Source organism: Elephas maximus, chromosome 16 (assembly GCF_024166365.1).
Source record: "Elephas maximus indicus isolate mEleMax1 chromosome 16, mEleMax1 primary haplotype, whole genome shotgun sequence".
Classification (NCBI taxonomy): domain Eukaryota; kingdom Metazoa; phylum Chordata; class Mammalia; order Proboscidea; family Elephantidae; genus Elephas; species Elephas maximus.
This window is the reverse complement of record NC_064834.1, coordinates 21,875,076-21,895,693: the sequence shown is the minus strand read 5'-3', so window position 1 is coordinate 21,895,693 and position 20,618 is coordinate 21,875,076. Positions and strand designations below refer to the sequence as shown.

General features: G+C 37.1%; 1 protein-coding gene across 4 annotated transcripts in view; it reads right to left on the bottom strand.

The window, feature by feature from the left end:
* Window positions 1–20,618, bottom strand: part of CTNNA3 (catenin alpha 3) — a 1,852,175-nt gene that overhangs the window by 63,432 nt on the left and 1,768,125 nt on the right. For all 4 annotated transcript variants that reach the window (XM_049856013.1, XM_049856014.1, XM_049856011.1 and 1 more), the window contains one exon: window positions 6,111–6,216. In XM_049856013.1, the coding sequence (XP_049711970.1) occupies window positions 6,111–6,216 (106 nt within the window). The remainder of the gene's footprint in view (window positions 1–6,110; window positions 6,217–20,618) is intronic.

The following is a 20,618-nucleotide window of genomic DNA, read 5'->3' as shown; positions in this document are numbered from 1 at the left end:
CTTATCAATTGAATTAGTGTGAATTTGTTCCTTAAAGTCTAACTAACAGAAGCAAAACCTGAGAAAGCTGGAAACTAAGTAAGGTGAAACTTGTCAGAGAAGGAAAACTCAAATAGTTTCCACTAATAGAGAGTGATAGAAAAGTGGTAAGACTGTACCCTTTGAAAGATAGAAAATTCGAAAGACTGGGAAAACAAGGCAGTCCTATCAAGTTTCGGGTCTCACAGGTTTTTCTGTATATAACTTCTGGTAAAATTGAACTTGCAAACTTATGATTAGATTCTTAATCAATAATCAATGATGCAATAACTGATGTATAAGCACAGCATGCTGTTCTCCTTTTTCAAGGTCATCCCAACAATCTAGACTTTCATTAAGAAATGAATGACTCAAATGAATGTTAAGTTTGAAGCTGAACTTTCAAAAAATAATTGCTTGACCCAGATTTATTTTTCTTTTCCAAAATTGATCAGAGTCTTGATTACACCTAACTGTGGCAGTTACTTTTATAACTGTAGTAAGTAAATTATACTAATAGGTATATTTCCATACTATAAAATCTATGAAAGCCTTCTTTTCTGTTGACATTTAGAAAGCTTTTCTGAGCTGGTTTTGGTTGCCAAGAATGAATCACTTCTACTTTAAGAATGCTTTACTGCTTTGTCCAAACTTCTTTATTAAAATCAAATAATGTTTTTCTCACCTTTTATATTTTTAAGCCATTGCCAGCAAGTCAATTTCAACTCATAGAGACCTTATAGACCAAAGCAGAACTGTCCCATAGTGTTTCCAAGGCTGTAAATCTTTACTGAAGCAGATTGCCATACCTTTCTCCCATGGAGCAGCTGGTGGATTCAAACCACCAACCTCTGGTTATCAGCTCAGTGCTTAACTACTGTGCTACCAGAGCTCCATTTTAGATTTTCACATGAGGGTTACAGATGAATGTTGGACGTCCCTTGTGCTTAATAGATTTACATAGAAATAACTCTTAAAGGATTACTGCTAGGCAATTTTAGGCAAATCAAATCGCAGAATATCATAACCTGCTTTGGTTATTCTTTTCTTTTCTTTTTTTTTTTTTTGAGACAGAAGATGTTGACCAGGACATCTGGTTAGCTCTTTAATGCATAGATTTTTTTTTTTTAATCTAAATTTTATAACCACTGGGACACCCACCACAGGCGAGCAGATGGCATGTCAGCCTAAGCGGTCTTCTCACTTTAAGTCTGCTTTCATTCTTCTAGGAAGATGCTGAGCGCCTATGCAGAGTACACGGTTTAGTAATGAGAGTAAAGGTGAAGACGTGTATCACCTATTGCTTTGAATTTGGAGGGGAAATTAGCAAAGTGAACACTTTCAAAGACTTTTATTCCATAGTCTTAGCTTTTTTCCCCCCACATATTAGAGTATAAACTTTATTTAAGACACACTTAAACTGACTTTTATAATCACAGACAGCAGTTTGGATTCTGCTATCCTGGCAAAGTTTGTTGATGAAAAAGATTAAGTTGTCACTGTGTATTTCTAGGATAAACATTTTAAGCAATTAAGCCGACAGCAAGAGCACTCTGTATCTATGAGCTTTCACTTCCCACAGGGCTGATTTCTATACCTTTCCTCCAGCCCAGAGACTGCCTCGTTCAGGAACCTTCTTCAGGATCTCAGATCATCAATAACTCCATCGGTTTCTGTACTCTCTTAATGTCTCCTTCTCCTTTCTTTAATCCTGTCAACATACTTGAGTCTTCCAAAACAAGAACTCTCCCTCAATCCTGTAATCTTTCTTCTTTTGCTTATAACTTGCCTTCTAATAAAGGGGAAGAATAGTAAAACTGCCTTTAAACAAGAGACTGTTACTGCAAAGATGCAAACAGATCAAATATTTCAGCATCTCTTTAGCCTTATTTAAATTCTGAGAATCCGTTATGCATTTATTTGTGTAAAGTAGTTCATTAATCTTGAGAATATATTTAGGTACCAACAGCTATGCTCAAAATAAATTTCAGATACATACTGGCACCAAAATACATGCATTTTCACAAGATGCATCTAGGAATTATATCCTTAAGATACATGCTACAAAGATATAATGAATGTGTGAGAAGTGGCTTTTCAGTATATTTTTATTACAATAAAACATTTTGACTCTTACAACATCAACAGAGAATTGATTCAAATTCAAAGCAATAGGTGATACACGTCTTCACCTTTACTCTCATTACTAAACCATGTACTCTGCATAGGCACTCAGCATCTTTCTAGAAGAATGAAAGCAGACTTAAAGTGAGAAAACCACTTCGGCTGACATGCCATCAGTGAAGCTAGTAATAAACAATATTTTGTCCAAACACCAATATAAATTATACTTGAGGGTTGTTTTGCTCATAATTGAGTACACTGTGAATGATTTGGATTGTAATTATTTTATTTTGAAGATATCTTTTTTTTTTCTTGAAGTAGCATTGACTGCCAATGTATTTAACATTGAAAATTCATTTTAATTGTATTCAGCCATGATTTGGTGGGAGTACCCAGCCATTACCTGGATATCTTTGGCAAAATTACAATGAAAGAATGATTAGGCCTTAGGCCCACCGCCCAGGGTTCAGAAAGTCCAATTTTGTTCTCTCCTTGTGAAAAACATTCTAGCAGACGCTAATTTTACTTTGGTCCCCAGTCACCGCCTACCTATTGGGGGCATACTACTTCTATAGCTAATTGAGATGTTTCTGTGTATTATTCCTATCTTATGAGATGGTAGCCACTTCATCTAATTTAAGATATCTGATGAGTCAGAATCGACTCGATGGCACTGGGTTTTTTTTTTTTTTTTTTTTGGTAACATGATGAATTGTAGCATAGAGTTGAGGAAATAGACATGTGTTAAAGATATCTGATGAGTCAGAATCGACTCGATGGCACTGGGTTTTTTTTTTTTTTTTTGGTAACATGATGAATTGTAGCATAGAGTTGAGGAAATAGACATGTGTTAGGAGTCTGGAATCCTGGATTTCAATGAAGGGAACTGCCTCCATTTGTTATCTTGTTAATTCATGAGCAAAATGTCTAAGAATTATGATAGTTAACAAACACTGTCCTTCAGGAGTAAAGTATGTAGTCAGAACAGAATTTATACAAGCATCCTACAGGAACTGAACACATACAATCTTGGATGGCATATTTAAGCTACCCATCCCATCTTGACATAATTCTATGGCCCAAGAGCTGTTGGGTAACTGGGGCAAGTAATCCTGCATTAAGGATTCTGGACATTTAAATAGAAAAGTATAGTTCATTAATAGTTTATGGTAATGCCAGGTTAATAAATTTTACATGGTATACAGGACTGACAGTGTTTCAGTCTGTTGTGCATAGGGTTCCTAAGAGTTGGAACCAACTCGACGGCACCTGACAACAACAAAAACAACCATACACTCAATATGTATTTGTTCAAGGAAGCAAGAAAGAGAAGAAGGCAGAAAAAAAGAAAGGCAGGAAGGGGGAATTAGAAACCTCAACTGATCTAATTTCATTTTATTCTCTTTACATATAAACTTTGATTCTGTGACTTTATAGGATTAAACTAAATTATTCCAAATATATACATACATATACAATTTTGTATGCCTATGGTCTATGTTAGTTGAGAATGAAAATAGATTTATGACACTCAGGCACTCTAAAAAAAAAGATTAGAAAGTGTAATAAAATTTACTTTAAATATTTGAACTATTAGTTTGATCAAAATAAAAAGCAACCAGTATTCCAGCAGAGCTCTTTTATAATATGCATAGATACTGCCAAAATTGTCTCGCTTTTGTTACTGAATTTCATTTCACAGTAATTTTTACATACTATTTACAATCCTGGTAGTGTGTTGGTTAAGAACTACAGCTGCTAACCAAGAGGTGGGCAGTTCAAATCCACCAGGCGCTCCTTGGAAACTCTATGGGGCAGTTCTACTCTGTTCCATAGGGTCGCTATGAGTCGGAATCGACTAGACGGCAACGGGTTATGGGTTATTTACAGTCTAGAGGAAGACCCTCAACAAGATGGACTGACACAGTGGCTGCAACAATGGGCTTAAGCATAACAACGATTGTGAGGATGGCACAGGACCAGGCAGTGTTTCATTCTGTTGTACATAGGGTCGCTATGAGAATTGACTCAACAGCACCTAAGAACAACATTTACAATCTAAAATTTTTGTGTTAATCTATCAAACCATATCGGAATCACAGGCATAGATGATCTTCCCAGGCAGTCCCTACAATAATTGAGTCAGTTTCTTTGTTCTCAATTTTGATTTTCCAGAATCCTGTTTGCTCAGAACAAAAGTCATTCATCCAAAAGTACTCAATCATATGAAGTAGAAAAGGCCAAAGAGAGTCATCCATAATTCTTCATTATTCAGTGAGTGCTTATTTAAGCTTCTCTTAGAATTTAAAAGCTATTTGTAAGTGAGATGATACTTTTCCTTTTTTCCATATGACTTGGATAATGCTAAAAACAGTGACATAATTTAATAAAGCGATGTTGTAAAAGCACCTACTACAAGGTAATCCAATCCAACTAAATAAGAGTATCAACAAAAGAAAAAAAAAAAACTTCAAAGTCACACAATTACTTGAGCTTTCAGAATTTTATATTCCAAAATAAACATGAATACAATGGTAGAAAGCATTTCAGTATTAAAAACAATTAACTAGTACATGTAAATCTGTTTACTGTACTGTGATTTCACTAATTTAATTAACATTTGGTCTGTCTCATAAAGTGAATGTATTAAGATTCTAAAATACAGGAAAAATAGGCAGATTTGGGTTTTAGTTATTTAGTTCTTCAGAATAGAAGACTGTGACTTATGTAAGATAGTTTTGCCTTTAGCTGCAAATACTAAAAAGGAAGATTAATAAAATGTTTATAATGCTTTAATAATCTTAAAAGTGCCAAGATACTGGAAAAAAAAAATGTATATATTTATATAGGTGGAGCCCTTGTGGTGTAATTGTTAAGTGCGTGGTGTTAACCAGAAAACCCTATGGTGCGGTTCTACTGTGTTACATGGGGTTGCTATGAACCTAAATCGACGGGACAACACCCAACAACACAAACACACACGTATATATATGGCATATTTTAAAATAATATATATTATTATTATTCTCTTTTTGTTTCTCCTTCATTATACTTACAAATATAATATCTAATAGGGGAAAACAATCATGCTTCAAGAAACAAAAAATAGAATAATAGTATGTAGTCATGATAAGAAGCAACCCAATAAAGTTCTTCTCAAAGTATATAAGAAAAAAATGATATGAACTAGTGCAAAGTAAAAAAGAAAAGTGCTTTTTCCCCCCAAAAGGAAGATAAATTTGTATTATGAATTTGAATAATATTAAAACTGCAAAGAAACACTATGCCCCATTCTGAAATATTAATTGAATTCCCAATACATTAATTAATGGAAATGAGAGATTGTTCAATTAAAGTTAAGCATAAGGTAGCATTAGTGATATAGCTGCTGCTTGGAAAATTGGAATAAAGATGTAAGAAAGCTAAGGAAAGGAAACCAAAGTGTTAGAAACCTACATCATCAGTTGCTATGAGAATTATATACTGTCAGCATTTTATATTTCCAATTAAGTATGCTACTAATCACTGTTTGTCTTTAAATTTTATATTGAACACTGCTATATATATATACATATATATATACATATATAGTTGATGCAGGAAAACCTAACATAAAATAATTTTGAAAAGTATAAATTTTCAAAGAGCAAAAATAAAAACATCTAAGGTATCCAGGAAAAAAGAAAAACTAAGTTTGATTATTGCAACCAATTAAGATAACTTGAGTATATTCCAAGTTCAAAAAGGTGATATTTAATATTTTCCGTAAAATTAATTGAGGTAATTATTCCTTAGAATTAACTGTTTACTACTTGTGTATTAATTATGCAATAACAATTTTAAAGAATCTAATTAACATTTACAAAAACTAATCCAACTGGGTAAAAAGTCAACCTCATTCTAATCAGTGTTTGAATTTGGAGAGCAATTAGCACGGGCTTTCACCATGTCCTTTGTCAAGAACGTACCTGGTCAGCAATCTGACGTGCAAGGACATCCATCCTCGATCCTGATTCTGATATCATTTTAGCTGCGTAGATCACATCAGTTGTATGCTTTAGTGGTCCTTTTCCCCTGAAAATAAAAGAATATATGTTAATTGCAGTGGTTTGTGTCGAGCTATATTAAGATTTGAAACCCAAAATACTGGCCATCGGCTTTGCATCTTGGATCTTGGAAAAGCTCTAATTCGAGTCCATACATCTCCAGCATTAAATGAAAAAAAATGAAGGTGTGTGGTGTTAGGATTCAGGTAACACTGCCAGATGGACTCCATTTGATCTTCATTCCCAGGTATTCCTTATAGTAAACCTTAAAAAAAAACCTAGAGATATTCTTCATCAATGAATATACCTCAAGACAGGAGGTATTTCTCTGATTCTGAAAGGAAACGTGATATTTTTGACATCATAAAGTCCAATACCATATTTTGATCAGCAGTGCTATTTTTAATTGATCTCTTTTTAATCCTTGTTTACAGTCTTTCAGCTAGTTCATTTTGTTTTCATCACACGTTCACCTCCAAAATTAATGCAAACACGGAAAGTCCCAGCCTAAGAAACGTATAACCTGGGGCCATTAACACTGGAGTTTACACTCAATTCTTCTCTCATTCGGCTTGGCAGTGATCCTTTCTGCTTTAAAAAGGAGATATCCTAAGCTTTCCCTGAGTGAATCTGTTTATTTTAAAAGAGAAAAGGCTGACTGCATTACTGAAATGGTAAAAACACTCTCCTAGTCAAAATTAATTAGACCTGGGGACAATTTGGAAGAAGTGCTGATACAATGCCACATTTGTCCATTTCAAATAATCCAGTTTCATTTTGAAGACATATATGTTGTAGAACCAGCTGCTGCACATTGGCCAACACAGACTCAAGGGGAGTCTCCAGTTGGAAGTGCAGAGTGGTAGACTGGGGTGCCTGCCTGCACGTGATTTTTCCCACCCATTTGATGCTGTTTGTCCCTCAATTTTGCCAAGTAAACCTCATGATTTGTACATGGGAGAAGGAGGAAATGTCTTACACAAGAAGGCTGGAAGGTCTGACCTCTATGAGCCCTGGAAAGTCGGGGGACCTACAAGAAGCGCACTCATTTATTCTTCCTTGAAACTTATTTATGACCGTTTCTATTCTTCCTAGAATCCCTAGGGGGCATAAATGGTGAAATTTTGACTACACTATAAAGGTTGGTGGTTTGATCCCACCCAGAGGCACCTTGGAAGCAAGGCCTGGCAATCAGCTTCTGAAAGGTCACACAGCCTTGAAAACCCTATGGAGCAGTTCTACTCTGTAAGACATAGAGTTGCCATGAGTTGGAATTGACTTAACGGCAACTTTTTTTTTCTATTCTTCCCAAGTTTATTTACTTGCTTCTCAACATTTTCTTCATTCTAGAGTAAGCAGAGAGGCAACGTAGGATAGTAGTAAAGTGCATGAATCTTAAGTCACACTTATCTGGACTGTTTCCCAAAACAGTCCACTTCTTATTAACTGTGTAAGTTAAGATAAATAATGACTCTGTGCCTCAGTCTCCTCAGTAATAATAATAGTACTCACTACATAAAAAAAAAAAACTACATAGAGTATCATAAATAAGAATTAATTTTGACAAAGTGCTTAGAACACTCCTTTAAACAAAGTAAGTATCCAAAAATATAAGTTCTTTTTGCAGTTGTTAACCAAAAACCAAAACCAAACCCACTGCCATCGACTCATAGCGACCCTATAGGACAGAGAACTGCCCCATAGTGTTTCCAAGCAGCGCCCGGCAGATTGGAACTGCCAACTTCTTGGTTAGCAGCTGTAGCATTTAACCACTATGCCACCAGCGTTTCCTGCAGTTGTTAGTGCTGTGGAATAAAAGTTGGATTTGCTTCAGGCAAGGCTTTGAACCAGTTTGAACTGGTTCAATCATGGCTGACAAGGCAAAACCAGACAGACCAGAATTTTTACAATTTGGGTGACCTGGAACGATAACTGGAATGGGAAAAAATTATGGGCTAAACCATGGAATGGGACACTCAGAAGGGACTGGTGTGCCCTTTCAGAAGCCTCATGCACTGAGCCTGGATTACTGGAAGGACTTTGGAGAGCGACACACATTCAAAGTGGCACAGCTGACTGCCATCTTTGAGCTGGGCACCGCTGTCTCCTATTCCACTTGAAATCTGAGAGGCATGAGATTTGGTTGTTATGCAACACATATGCTGCCCTTGTTCTCTATGATGAAGATTACATTTCTAGAAGGGATTCAGCCTGTAATTTTTCCCATTCCGGTTATCATTCTGGTTCACCCAAATTTTAAAAATTTGGATCTCTTCCAGCTTCTCTTGCTTGACCGTGGCTGAACTGGGAAGAACCATTTCCAAGCCCTGGTTTCAGAATTTGGCAAGGCAGGCAAAAAGAAAGAGGGGCACTTATTACATTTTTGGAGCAACTTGGCATTTGTTTCTTGAATGATTTATCTTTTTGATACAAGAGCAGCATTTCTGCAAATGAAAATGGGTACTGGTTTTGACCACATTGTTGCAAAAGGGTAGTCAAACACCTTCATACATAGATCTTTTTACCCTGAGCTCCACACTTTAAAGATATGAGATGTGTGCAATTGGGCTGGGATAAGGAGATTTTTTTTTTCTATACCTTGTTTCCTGAAAAATAAAAGAATGATTACATAAATTAATGTAATTGTACCATTTACTTAGGCCATACCTCTCCCTATTTTCTTGTGCTTAATTTCTAACCCTCCATTGAGGTCCATTACAAGTGCCCCTAAATGCATGGGGTTTTTCTTTCTTCTGAAACCCAATAGAATTTTTACTTCCTTTGTGGCATTATACTTGTTTTTATAATGAAACTGTATCACACGCAGCAGTACAAAGTATTTAATATTTTAGCTAGTCAGATCACTTTCTCAGTAATGGTTTTGTTGTTGAAAGTAATAGAAACTGGTTAATTTACTCTGAAAAATAAATTTATTAAAAGGATATTTATTAGCTTATAAAATGAATAGCTGGGTTAGAGAAGTAGGTGCTGAAAAGAACTAGCATGGTAGCAGAGACCTACATAGCAGGAAAAGCTCAACAGTCTTTTCAGGGAGAAGACTTGGGCTGGGTAACTGTTAAGTTCTGGTCCCAGGAAGAGAAATTCTCATTATCTGCCTTGAGATATTTGCCTACCTCTCTGCTGGGCTCCAGGGAGGGAGTGTCTGAAAGGCAGCTTGGTTTGCAATCCCATCAAGACAGAAGAATATAAGACATTGTTATTTCCTAATGTAAACTTAGGTGCTCTCACCAATAGAAGGGGAATCATGATAGTCACTGAAACATACAAATGACCACCATACTCACTGTCCACTATCAGAGTTCTACTTACTTGATTTCTTTCAGAAGCAAATGGGTCTCTAAAAGAATCCCTCTCTGAAGCAATTTAGATGGGCAGGTGTGAGGTAGTGAGGGAGATGAGAGGAGGAATAAGCTAGTCGGGGTTAGAAAGGGAAGATTTTAAGAGTCCAGCATACCATGGAGTTAGAAGGGAAGTGAAAATAGTACTTGTCCATGTCTTTAATTTCACTTTGGACTGGCTTTGAGGGTAGATTAAAAAAAAAAAAAAGATACCCTACTGTAAAATCTGATGAGAATTTTATTACTAGAGGAAAATCTTTGTTCACTAAGGGGAATAACATTATAATAGTGAGAAAAGACAGAGTGGATTTCTGCAAGCCTAAATGATCAGATAATTCCATACCCCAAAACCTGAACACCAAATGTGTGTGTCCTACATGTACAAAAAAGGCCCTTACATTGTACCTTTTCCATTACCTTACCCATTGCTGTCAAGTTGATTCCAACTCATAGCAGCCCTATAGGACAGAGTAGCCCCATAGCATTTCAAAGGAGCGGCTGGTAGATTGGAACTGCTGACCTTCTGGTTAGCTACCTGAGCTCTTAACCACTGCGTCACCAGGGCTCCGCACCTTTTCCATGAAGCCTATCAAATTCATCAAATCAAGTTTTCCTATAAAACTTAAACAACATAACTAATACAATGAAAACCTGGCCTCAGAAGATGGTTATATCACTATTCTCTTTGAATCTACTGACACAAGTTGCTTTGTAATTTTTTAAAAAATCAACATTAATCATTGCAATACTTTATTTGACTTGATCTTACCAAATTTACTTTATATATCAGGCAGGACCAGATATTATGTACATGGTTATGTTCAAGACAGGCATTGCATTTCGTTACTTCTATGCATCTCCAGAGAAAGTTAAACTTGAATAAAGCTGTCTAAGCTCCTGAAAGGCAATGCATCAATTTTCAAGGTCTTTAACAATAAACAAAGGTTGTTTCTAAGGAGAGAAGCTAATTCTCTTAACTTAAACAATGGACAAAGAATTCTATCTAAGGAATGAACTAAAGTACATTCCCCTCAAAATAAATATTTCCCCACATAAAACTCTGGGCTGATGGAAGGAAAATTACCCCTAGCTTTAACTATATACCTTGCTATGAGGCCACTATCTTAAATGCATGTAGAACTTTAACGTGACAATAATATACTATGACAGACCACAACTATTCTCTTCCTCATGGTCTTAATTAAATGTATTGCCTGGCAAGCTTTCTACTGAGTGCCAAACGAAATACACATTTTACAAATGATTCCACGTTGTGCCAGGCATTGGATTTGTATCCAGAGGAAGCTACAATTACTGAAACTACGATAAATTTTTAACATTTTCAGCCTGAAATGTGCAATGTAATGAAGGCTTTTTAAATTGGAAAATACATTCAAACGTTGCTGGCTGCCTTCATTTTCATAATGGGTTCTCAGGGTCTGCTGTCAGCAAATTGTGTCTCAAATCATTGAGTTTGGATCCTCTAGAGAAAGATATCCAGGGGAGGAAAGGGTAGTGATTGTAAGTATTTTAAGTAAACCAGAAGCCTGAGATCATTAAAAATGGTGTTTGTAGTAATAATTATCTATTTTTCCAAAAGGAGGGCAGATTGAGACCTGAAGTGATGGGTCTGCCAATTAATCATGAAATTAGATGCCCAGGTGTAATGGGAAAGGCAGCTCTAACCCACTAATTTTAATACCATAAAAAATTTTATTAAGACAAGTGGAAAGGATATCTTTGAAACTCAGTTTATTGGTACAACATAAACCTGCTGGTCACGCTCACCTTGCCCCATCTTTGATTCTTAGTCCTTTCCTTGAACTCACTTCATTTCTGGCATTTACTCCCCTCCCGCCTTCTTTCTCTTTAGATTAGCACAAGAAATAAGACGATGATACAACTGACCAGAGACAGCTCAACCAAGTAGGGCTCTGGTTTAAAAACTAAATGGTCCCATGGCCTTATTTTGTCTTTTCTAGTGACAAAGAATATCTGTGAAATGATTTGCTGTTTTCTATTGCTGATTAAAAATAAAACCAAACAAGAAGCTTAATTTTATCTTTTGCATTTTTTAGCTCCTAAGTCTTTGATAACATAATATTATTCCCCCATTAAAGATAAAAAATTTTACCCTTAATGCCTTTTCACCTCAATATTCATATAGAAGTCACATGACTATGTAGTTCACTTAATTCATGAAAGCAACTATAGCATGTTTTTTATCCTATAAATAATAGTTAACCCATTTAGTATTTTCTATGTGCTAGGTACTATTCTGCCACACACACACACACACACACTAATTTAATCCTTATAATAACCCTGTGAGTTCATAATTATTATCCCTATCTTGCAGACGAAGAAACTGAAGCAAAGAAATGTAAACATATCTTGCCTAAGTTATACAGCTAGTAAGTCTTGGAGATGGGATTTGAACTCAGGCAATCTGACTAGAGTCTGCTTTTCATCAATATGCTATAATTGCCTCCCAAACTAGACACTGATATAAAATTAAAATATTAAGAAGGATCTCCTTAGACATTCACAGGAGCTATCATGAATGCAACAGAGCCAAAGACAAAGGTTAGTTTTAAGTTATGGGTGGTTAGGAGGTCCACTAACAATGATTGGCTCATACACAGCAGTCTCAAGGAACACAGTCTAAAACTGTATCCCAGGAAAATGATGTAAGTACTACATTACATAGGCTCTTAGGGTCATGACAAATGGCTGAAATGACACCAGTAGTCTACAGCTCTGGGGTTTGTTTCTTGAGATACTACTTTATCTGTTTCTTAGGCCTAGAACTCTTCCTCCCTCCCTCCCGCCCTGGTTCTAAACACAAAACTCAGCCATTACATATGCAATGCTAGATGGGTGATTTCACACTTTGATGCTTATTTATTTATAATGCAACAAATGGGATTCTTATGGGAGTCTCAGCTTTAGACATAATTATTATTTTATTTACTTCAAACACTGAAATTTAGTGCTGTAATATAGGAGAGTAGAATGCAAACAGATTTGGAAAATACGTTTTTATCTGCATCTCAGTACTGCCATTCATTAGCTAAGTAGCCTAGGTTAACGACTTGGCTGGTCTGAGCTTATTTTCTCATTATTAAAATAAAGATTACGATACTTGCCCATGGTAAGAAATACATAAAGCTATACATTTTACTAAATATTTGGTTCATAGTAGGTACTTAGCAAAGGTTTTTTTTTTTTTCTTCTTACTTTTGTTTTATTTAAAAAAAACTTAATTTTTTTTATAAATTTTTGTTCCTTATTTAAAAATTGCCACACTTATCTGGCAATAGGAAGTAAATTGATAAAGTCGAATCCCTTCATAGACCTGTTTACTATATTACTTGGTCTAGCCTCCTCTATGATATCTTTTTATTAAGGAAAATAAAAGCAATAAAAAAAAGAAAAGAAAATATATAGATACATAAATTGTGGGGTGTGTGCCTATGTGTGTGTGTTTGCATTGTGATTGTTATTTTTGGACAAGATTGTTCTTTGACTTCTTGCATAGAGTTGACTTATATTTAGTGCCAGATATTTTTGGGAGTACAAGCTTTCCAGGATTAATGATTTAGCTCTCCAAGGATACCATCAGAGAATCCCCTTGCTTATAACTGTGACATTAGATACAAAAGCAAAAACTATTTATCACGGAAGCAACCAAAAACGATGAGATAAAGAGGGGTACCAGACTCAAGCAAGGACAGACATGCTGTTCCTCTACTATTTAAACACAAAAGTTTAATTCAGAAACTTTCTCCCTCTGGCTGTTACTTTTTCTTGTAAAGTGTCATTCTCAAGTTTCTGAGGACCCTATAAATGTCCTTGGAAAATCAGCTAGTTACTAATCAGCTAACAGTCATCTAGATTAACTCATATCCTGTACAACCTTTGGGATTCAAGTATGAAAAAGGTATTGCTTTATGAAGAAAGGAAAATATTTATGTCTGAACATAGTATATATATATATATTTTCTCATTTATGCTCCTCTTGTTCCCTATTAGAGTAGCCTAACTCCTATAACGATAACAACAAAACATCTCGGTGTCTTAACACAATAAAGTTTATACCTCTCCCGTATCAGAATCGAGGTTGTCGGGTGGGCGGGCTATCTACCACATAGTCATTAGAGGACCCAATCTCCTTCTGTCTATAGGATCTCACATCTCCTATGGCTTCAGAGTCCTCTGCTGGATCCACTGCATTCAAACATCTGACAAACAAAGAGAATGAATATGGAGAATTTCTTAGTAGATTTTAGAGGGCAGGTTAGGTATTGCACTTGGCTGCTAACTGAAAGGTCTACCAGCCATTCCGTGGGAGAAACATATGGCAGTCTGTTTCCTCAAAGATTTGCTGCTTTGGAAACCCTATGTGGCAGTTCTACTCTGTCCTCTTGGGTCGCTGTGAGCCAGAATGGACTCGAGGGCAATGGGTTTGGTATGGGTTTTTACTCCCATCCACATTCCAGAACTCAGACACATAGACTCATCTATGTAACTGTAAAGAAGGTGAGAAAATGCATTCTATTCAGGCCTAGTAGGAAAAACAAAGACAAAAAAAAAAAAAAAAAAAGGCTTTTTGAATTCATAACTTTGCCTCTGCACAGACCCCAAAAGGAGCAAAATCCTACATTTTTCTTTTTTTCATTTTAACAACAAAAGGCTCTGATCCTTGTGAAAGGAATATTGGATGTCACCAAGTAGCTGGGGAAAATTGGGAAAGAACAAGAACCTTCACCAATACAGCTGAAATTATAAGACATAAACTCTGCCTGAGCATAAGACCAATTCGACTTCTTGTTTTGAAATTGTCACAATGTAGATAGTTTATTAACAAAAGCAAAAACAATATGTAAGCTGCACTTTGTGAATGATGATGATGATGGTCTTTCACATTCAAAGACCTATTTGCTTCTGAAACAAGGATAAGGCTTACTTTAGTGATCCCTTTGGGGTTTGGCCTGGAAGAATTCTTTTAGTTCAGGTATTACTGTTGTTCTTGCTACCGCTGGTGTGTATGTGTGTATGTGTGTGTAAGGATTCCCTTCCTCAAATCCACAAATTAGTTCTCTAACAACCTCTGATACATAGATCTTTTCTGTATTTTAAACCCTCAAATTTCCCCTGTAGCTGTTTGTGTTGCATTGAATCCTTTGTGGGCCATAGAATTTAGAGTAGGATTTATGAAGGATTTCTTTAGCACATTCTAACTGTTTTTTAGTTGCACAAAAAGTAGCAGTCAGTAGCCATATGTTTTTATTTTGGTCTTTAGTAAAACAGATAGGCAAACTTCTTCAGTTCGTCTAAGCATGAAGAGTTTGCTATTGTTTTATGTAATTTTGCACTGAAAGCATACATAAAAACAAACTTTATCAACTGATTACTGTGTTCCAGGCACTGTTCTAAATGCTTAATTTTTCTCACTCAATTCTCATAACCAAGGCTGCTGCATAGAGTTGTATGGGTTGTGCATTATATGAACTAAGGGTTGCCATTCCCATCATAAACTGTTGCCGTTGAGTCAATTCTGACTCATAGCAACCCTACAGGACAGAGTAGAACTAGAACTGCCTCATAGGGGTTCCAAAGAGCAGCTGGTGGATTCAAACCGCTGACCATTTGGTTAGCAGCCATGTACCTAACCACAGTGCCACCAGGGCTCCCTCACATCATAAATACTCCCATAACTGTGCACTTCACAACCTGTGCCACCTTACATGCCCACTTTGCCCCTAAAAACTCTCAAGAAAAAAAAAGAAAGTGTGTGTTCACTGTATAAATAAGAAAACGGAAGTAAAGCTTAAAGTTCCTTACTTCTCCAAGATACATGAATACAGGTCTATCAAAATTTAAAAGCCAGGAATTTAAGTCATCAGTGTTTTCAGAGCCGTTAAAAAATGACATAGGTAAAAACATCATAAGTTTTCTGTCAGTATGCACCTTCAAGCACTGTGATTCAACAGATAGCTCTCAATCAGCAGGACGATTCATACATCGCAAAGAAATATACAAGAACAAGAGATTCCCATTCATTGTTGTTTGGATCGGGATTCTATTAAAGCATCATTCTCTGTCTACCTAAACCAAACCCAAGTGTCATGAAATAAATCATTCTCTTTTGATGGGTTCTTTTTATCATCAACCAACAACCAATCCTCATTATTCATGAATTCCTTATTTGTAAATTTGTCTACTCACTAAAATATATTTGTAATCCCCAAATCAAAATTTGTGGGGCTTTCGTGATCATTCATGGACATACTCCGAGCAGTGAAATAATCAAGTCACCCATGTGCATGTTCTCAGCTGAGGTCAAACAAGGTGATGCTCCACCTTCTCGTTCCAGCTCTTACACTGTAGTTCGGTGCCCTATTTGCGATCTATTTAGAGCCACGTTTTTCTTATTGTTGTGCTTTTCGTTGATGATTCTGCTGTTTAAAATGGCCCCCAAGCATAGTGTTGAAGTCTTGTCTAGTGTTACTAAATCCAATAAGGCTGTGACGCACCTTGCAGAGAAAATAAATTTCATTCAATCATTAGTTGCAGAGCTATTGGCCATGAATTCAGTGTGAATGAATCAACAATATATATTAAATAAAGTGCCTTTAAACAGAAACACACATAAAACAAGGCTATGTATTGATCGATTGATGAAAATGTTGTGACCAGAGATTCGCAGGAATCTAACCCTGCATCACCCCTAGGAGCAATATTTTCATTATTCATTAATTTGGTGTTAGCAATGACTTTACAGAACATAACTACTGCGAATAACAGGAATTTACTAGATTTCTTTAATGTGTGTGCGTGTGTGTGTGTGTGTGTGTGACACAGACAAGTTGCCTCAGAATTCCAAGCAGCCATAAAACTGCTAGGCTGAGGATTCCACCCAGTGGCATTGTTACCAAATTGGGGTCCATGCCCTGAAGCAGTCGAGCCAATGAAATGTACTGCAAGTCAGAAAGAGAGAGAAAGTTTATTAGGAGGTGATACCACATGGAGTCCAGCAGCAACACAGACTGTCCTTATAGAGTCCCGAAAAGTAATTTCTACATCAGAGCTTATATATTACTTTTGCAAGGGTTACTTAGTATCTTCAAGCACATAGGCTGCAGATGGTCAGATGAGTAGACATCACAAAATGACTACAAGAAACTCTTTATTAGACTAAAGATATGCATGCCAGACATCCGGACTGTAATCTGTACGTCTGCAACAGATAAAAAATATATATACATAAAAATCTCTTGGCTAGTGGAATTGGCCTACCAAGTTTACTTTGACCAAGATAAGGAGCAAGAAAGAAAGTTGCAGACCAAAAGCATCAGACAAACTTCCTAGCTGCCACCTTGCAGGTTGAAGGCCATCTCCCAAAAGAAAAAAAAAAAAAAGAAAGAAAAGGAGGGACACTAAGGCTGCAAGAGACAAGAAGTCCCCACACCCCTTTGGAAAGAGACCAGTGGGTTGCAGCTGGTGAAATAAAAAAAGGACACTGAAATTAAAAAAAAAAACAAAAAACTTACAGGCTACCTAGAGTATCATTATGGTGTTAGTTCTGTCAAGCTCCCAACTACCAAGTTTGAACAATGAGAAAACATGTTGCAAGGTATTAGGGTCACGGCTTCAACAGCTCCATGGTGTTACATTGATCTAGTCTGATGGAGACACACACCCAAGACATTCACAAAGTGTTAGCAAATGAAAGCCACTTAATTACACACAGAAAGCCCTTTGTTTTCATTTATAGATAACATTGACCCAGAAATCAAAGACCAAAGTAAACATCCAGAATCCCTGGCCTACCTTTTCTCTTCCAAAACCCCATGCTTCCCTGAGTTGGGAGTTGTTGCATTGTATCTCACTTTTATTGACAGCAATTTGTGGTATCAGACCAGTCCATGGAAATCTCTGCTTTCATTCCCTGGTCAATCCAGACCCTAGCTGCTTCAAAGAGTCCCCTCTCTCACCTGGAGTTAGGTAAGTGGATGCCAGCCACAAGTTAGGGAGTCCACACGACTCCTCCCTAGCCAGTCTCATCAGAAGTTAGGGAGTCTGCATGACTGACCCCACTCCACACAAGTCTCAAGTCATGGTGTTCACATGGTTCCCCCCACACCAGACCATCTGGTCCAACAACTCCCTAAAATCAGACAATTTGTTGCAACCACCCACCAGCTCCTGGGAAAGGGCTATTTCTAATTCAGCAGAGAAAGAATACAAACACAAAGAGGATATACACAAAGAGAGGCACAGGGAGGTCAGGGGGGGGTCTCGTATGGGGTCTTCCTGTACCCAGAGACACCATGTCCTCAGAGATGCACCATGTCCCACATGTATCATCAATGATCAGGGCCTCATTGTATATGCATGATTGATTGAATCAACGAATATGCAAGACTGATTGCATCATGCCCCCGTCACTTCTTGAAATTAATCCTAAGTGTGGTCTTTGGGGCTCCCATGACATTTACACATAAAGGCACCTCCATTGCTGGCAAATTCCAAGGGTTATTTTCAGGAAATTGAGACAAAGAACAAACGAATTTCTTTGTCCCACAGGGTGTGCATGTCCTACTTAAGGACTAAGAGCAGATACATATAAGGAAAAAATGTCCCAATTATTTTTTCTTCCTCAACCTGGACTTTTGGTTCACAGAGAGAGACCATATTTTTGCATATAATGTGCCCACATAAATAACAGGTGCACACATACGTTGCATGGCATAGGCATAGTGAACTTACAAAACTAATACCGGGGGGTGGGTTACGTGGCTGGCAAAAAAATAATGTATAACAAGCCTGTTATTTGTGCTAAAATACAGGAGTGATGGTGGGCCATGATCGATCATCAGAAGTTTTCTAGAATCAACAACGATGCCATTAGCATCAATTTGGTAAAAATTATAGTTCATAGATTGAAGTTTTTTCTGGAAGTTGAATGAAAATGAACATGGCCTGTTTTTTGACTGATTAAATCAGTTATTGTAATATCATATCTACAGATGATTATCATCTAAGAAACACGGCCACCGTCATCTACTCTTACACAGACAAGGAAAGTCTTGCATCAACCTGAAGGGAAAGCTGGAGTTGGCAATTGCATGGGTTCTGATTCTCACTGGTCCCTCTGTAACACACAACCACCATCACCCTTCTATGAACTGTTCTCCTAGTCTTTCTTCATACAGAGTTCTTGTATTAGTTTATTCTCGCTGCTTTAACAAACTATCACAATCTTAGTGGCTTAAAACAATATGAATTTATCATCTTAACATTCTGGAGGTCAGAAGACTGAAACCAGTCTCACTGGGGAAAGTCAAAGTGCAGACTGGTTTCATCTAGAGACTCTGAGAATCCATCTCCTTGCCTGTTTTAGTTTCTAGTGGCTGCCTGTATTCCTTGACTTGTGGCCCCTTCCTCCACCTTCAAGGCACATCACTGGTTCCATCATCCCTTGGCCTTCTTTTCTCCAATGTCCTGTCTCTGTTTTATAAGGACCTCTGAGATTATACTAACCAAAAAGCCAAACCTGTTTCTGTCGAGTCGATTCCGACTCATAGCAACCCTATAGGATGGAGCAGAACTACCCCATAAGGTTTCCAAGGAGCGCCTGGTAGATTCAAACTGCCGACATTTTGCTTAGGCACTGTAGCTCTTAACCACTACACCACCAGGGTTTCCCTATGCCACCAGGGTTTCTGGGATTACACTAAAAAATCAACCAAATAATCCAATATAATCTCCCCACTTCAAGATTCTTAATTCACACATCTGCAAAGTCCTTTTGACCTACAAAGTGAACATTCACAGGTTCAGGGGATGAGGAAGTAGACATATTGGCAAGCCATTATTCAGCCCACCACAGTCCTCAAAAGTCATTATCAAGTAGTCACAGTTGACTCTTATGCGGGAACTATTGGTTTTCTTGGATTTAAATTAAATCACCTGAAATAAATTGACAAATGATCTGGTGGTAGCTTCTCCAGTTTGCTAGTTCTTTTTTCTTTCTTTTAAAATGGGCTATATTATTCCAAAAATCCCTAGATGGCACACACAGTTTACGCTTGACTACTAACTTAAAGTTGGCGGTCAGAACACATCTAGCCGTGCTGCACGAGAAAGGCCTGATGATTTGCTTCCATAAATATGGCAACCAAGACAACCCTATGAAGCAGTTTTACTCTGTTACATGGAATGGCCATGAATCAGAATCAACTGGATGGCAACATTTTTATTTTCTTCTAATATCATTCCAACTGCCAGTGAAATGGTCAGGTTCTTGGTTCTTAATGATTTGCTAGCTGTATGCCCCTCTACTTTGAATTCATATCAAAGAAAGAGACCTGGGAAATCTGAAGACCTGAGAAAATCAGAATTATGGGGGTTGGGAGGAGCTCTTTAGGTGTTTGATGAACTTCTCCTTCCCTCATGCACCATATGTTAATTTTAACATTCCTTTCTTCCCTCTTGGGGCTACACACGAAACACACACTCACTGAAAGCATGTCTTGCATGGGGTGGAAGGAGGGGTGAAGTCCTATTTTGTGCAGATAGGGAGAGTTTTCACTTGATTATATGCACTCAATTCCTATTGCAGACCCACAGACCTGGAAAACACTGGTACCTGTTTTCATAAGACATTCAGAAACTGCATAGTTGAAGTGTCATTTAAGGCCAACATTATAGCTAACATCATCTAAAAGTCCTTTTGTAAGGAATTAGTTATTGAAACTGTGAAATAAGGGATGTGCTTCTTAAATGGTAACTCTCTAGACTCATACAGGTAGTAAGAATTGATAAACCAAGCTATTTGTATCTTTGCTTATGCATGGGAAAGTAATCCCTGCCACCCCCAAAAACTGTTAAGTCATTATTCATCAACACCTTCTCAGGACGTAATGGGAAATTTGTACTCAGCACTAACATTTGAAAACAGGTCTTCTCTCACTTTCACACATTACTTCCCTGAGCATTCACATTAATCAAAGCCAATGTACTGTAAATACAATCACACTCGCTGACTGAGGGAGTCCCTCCT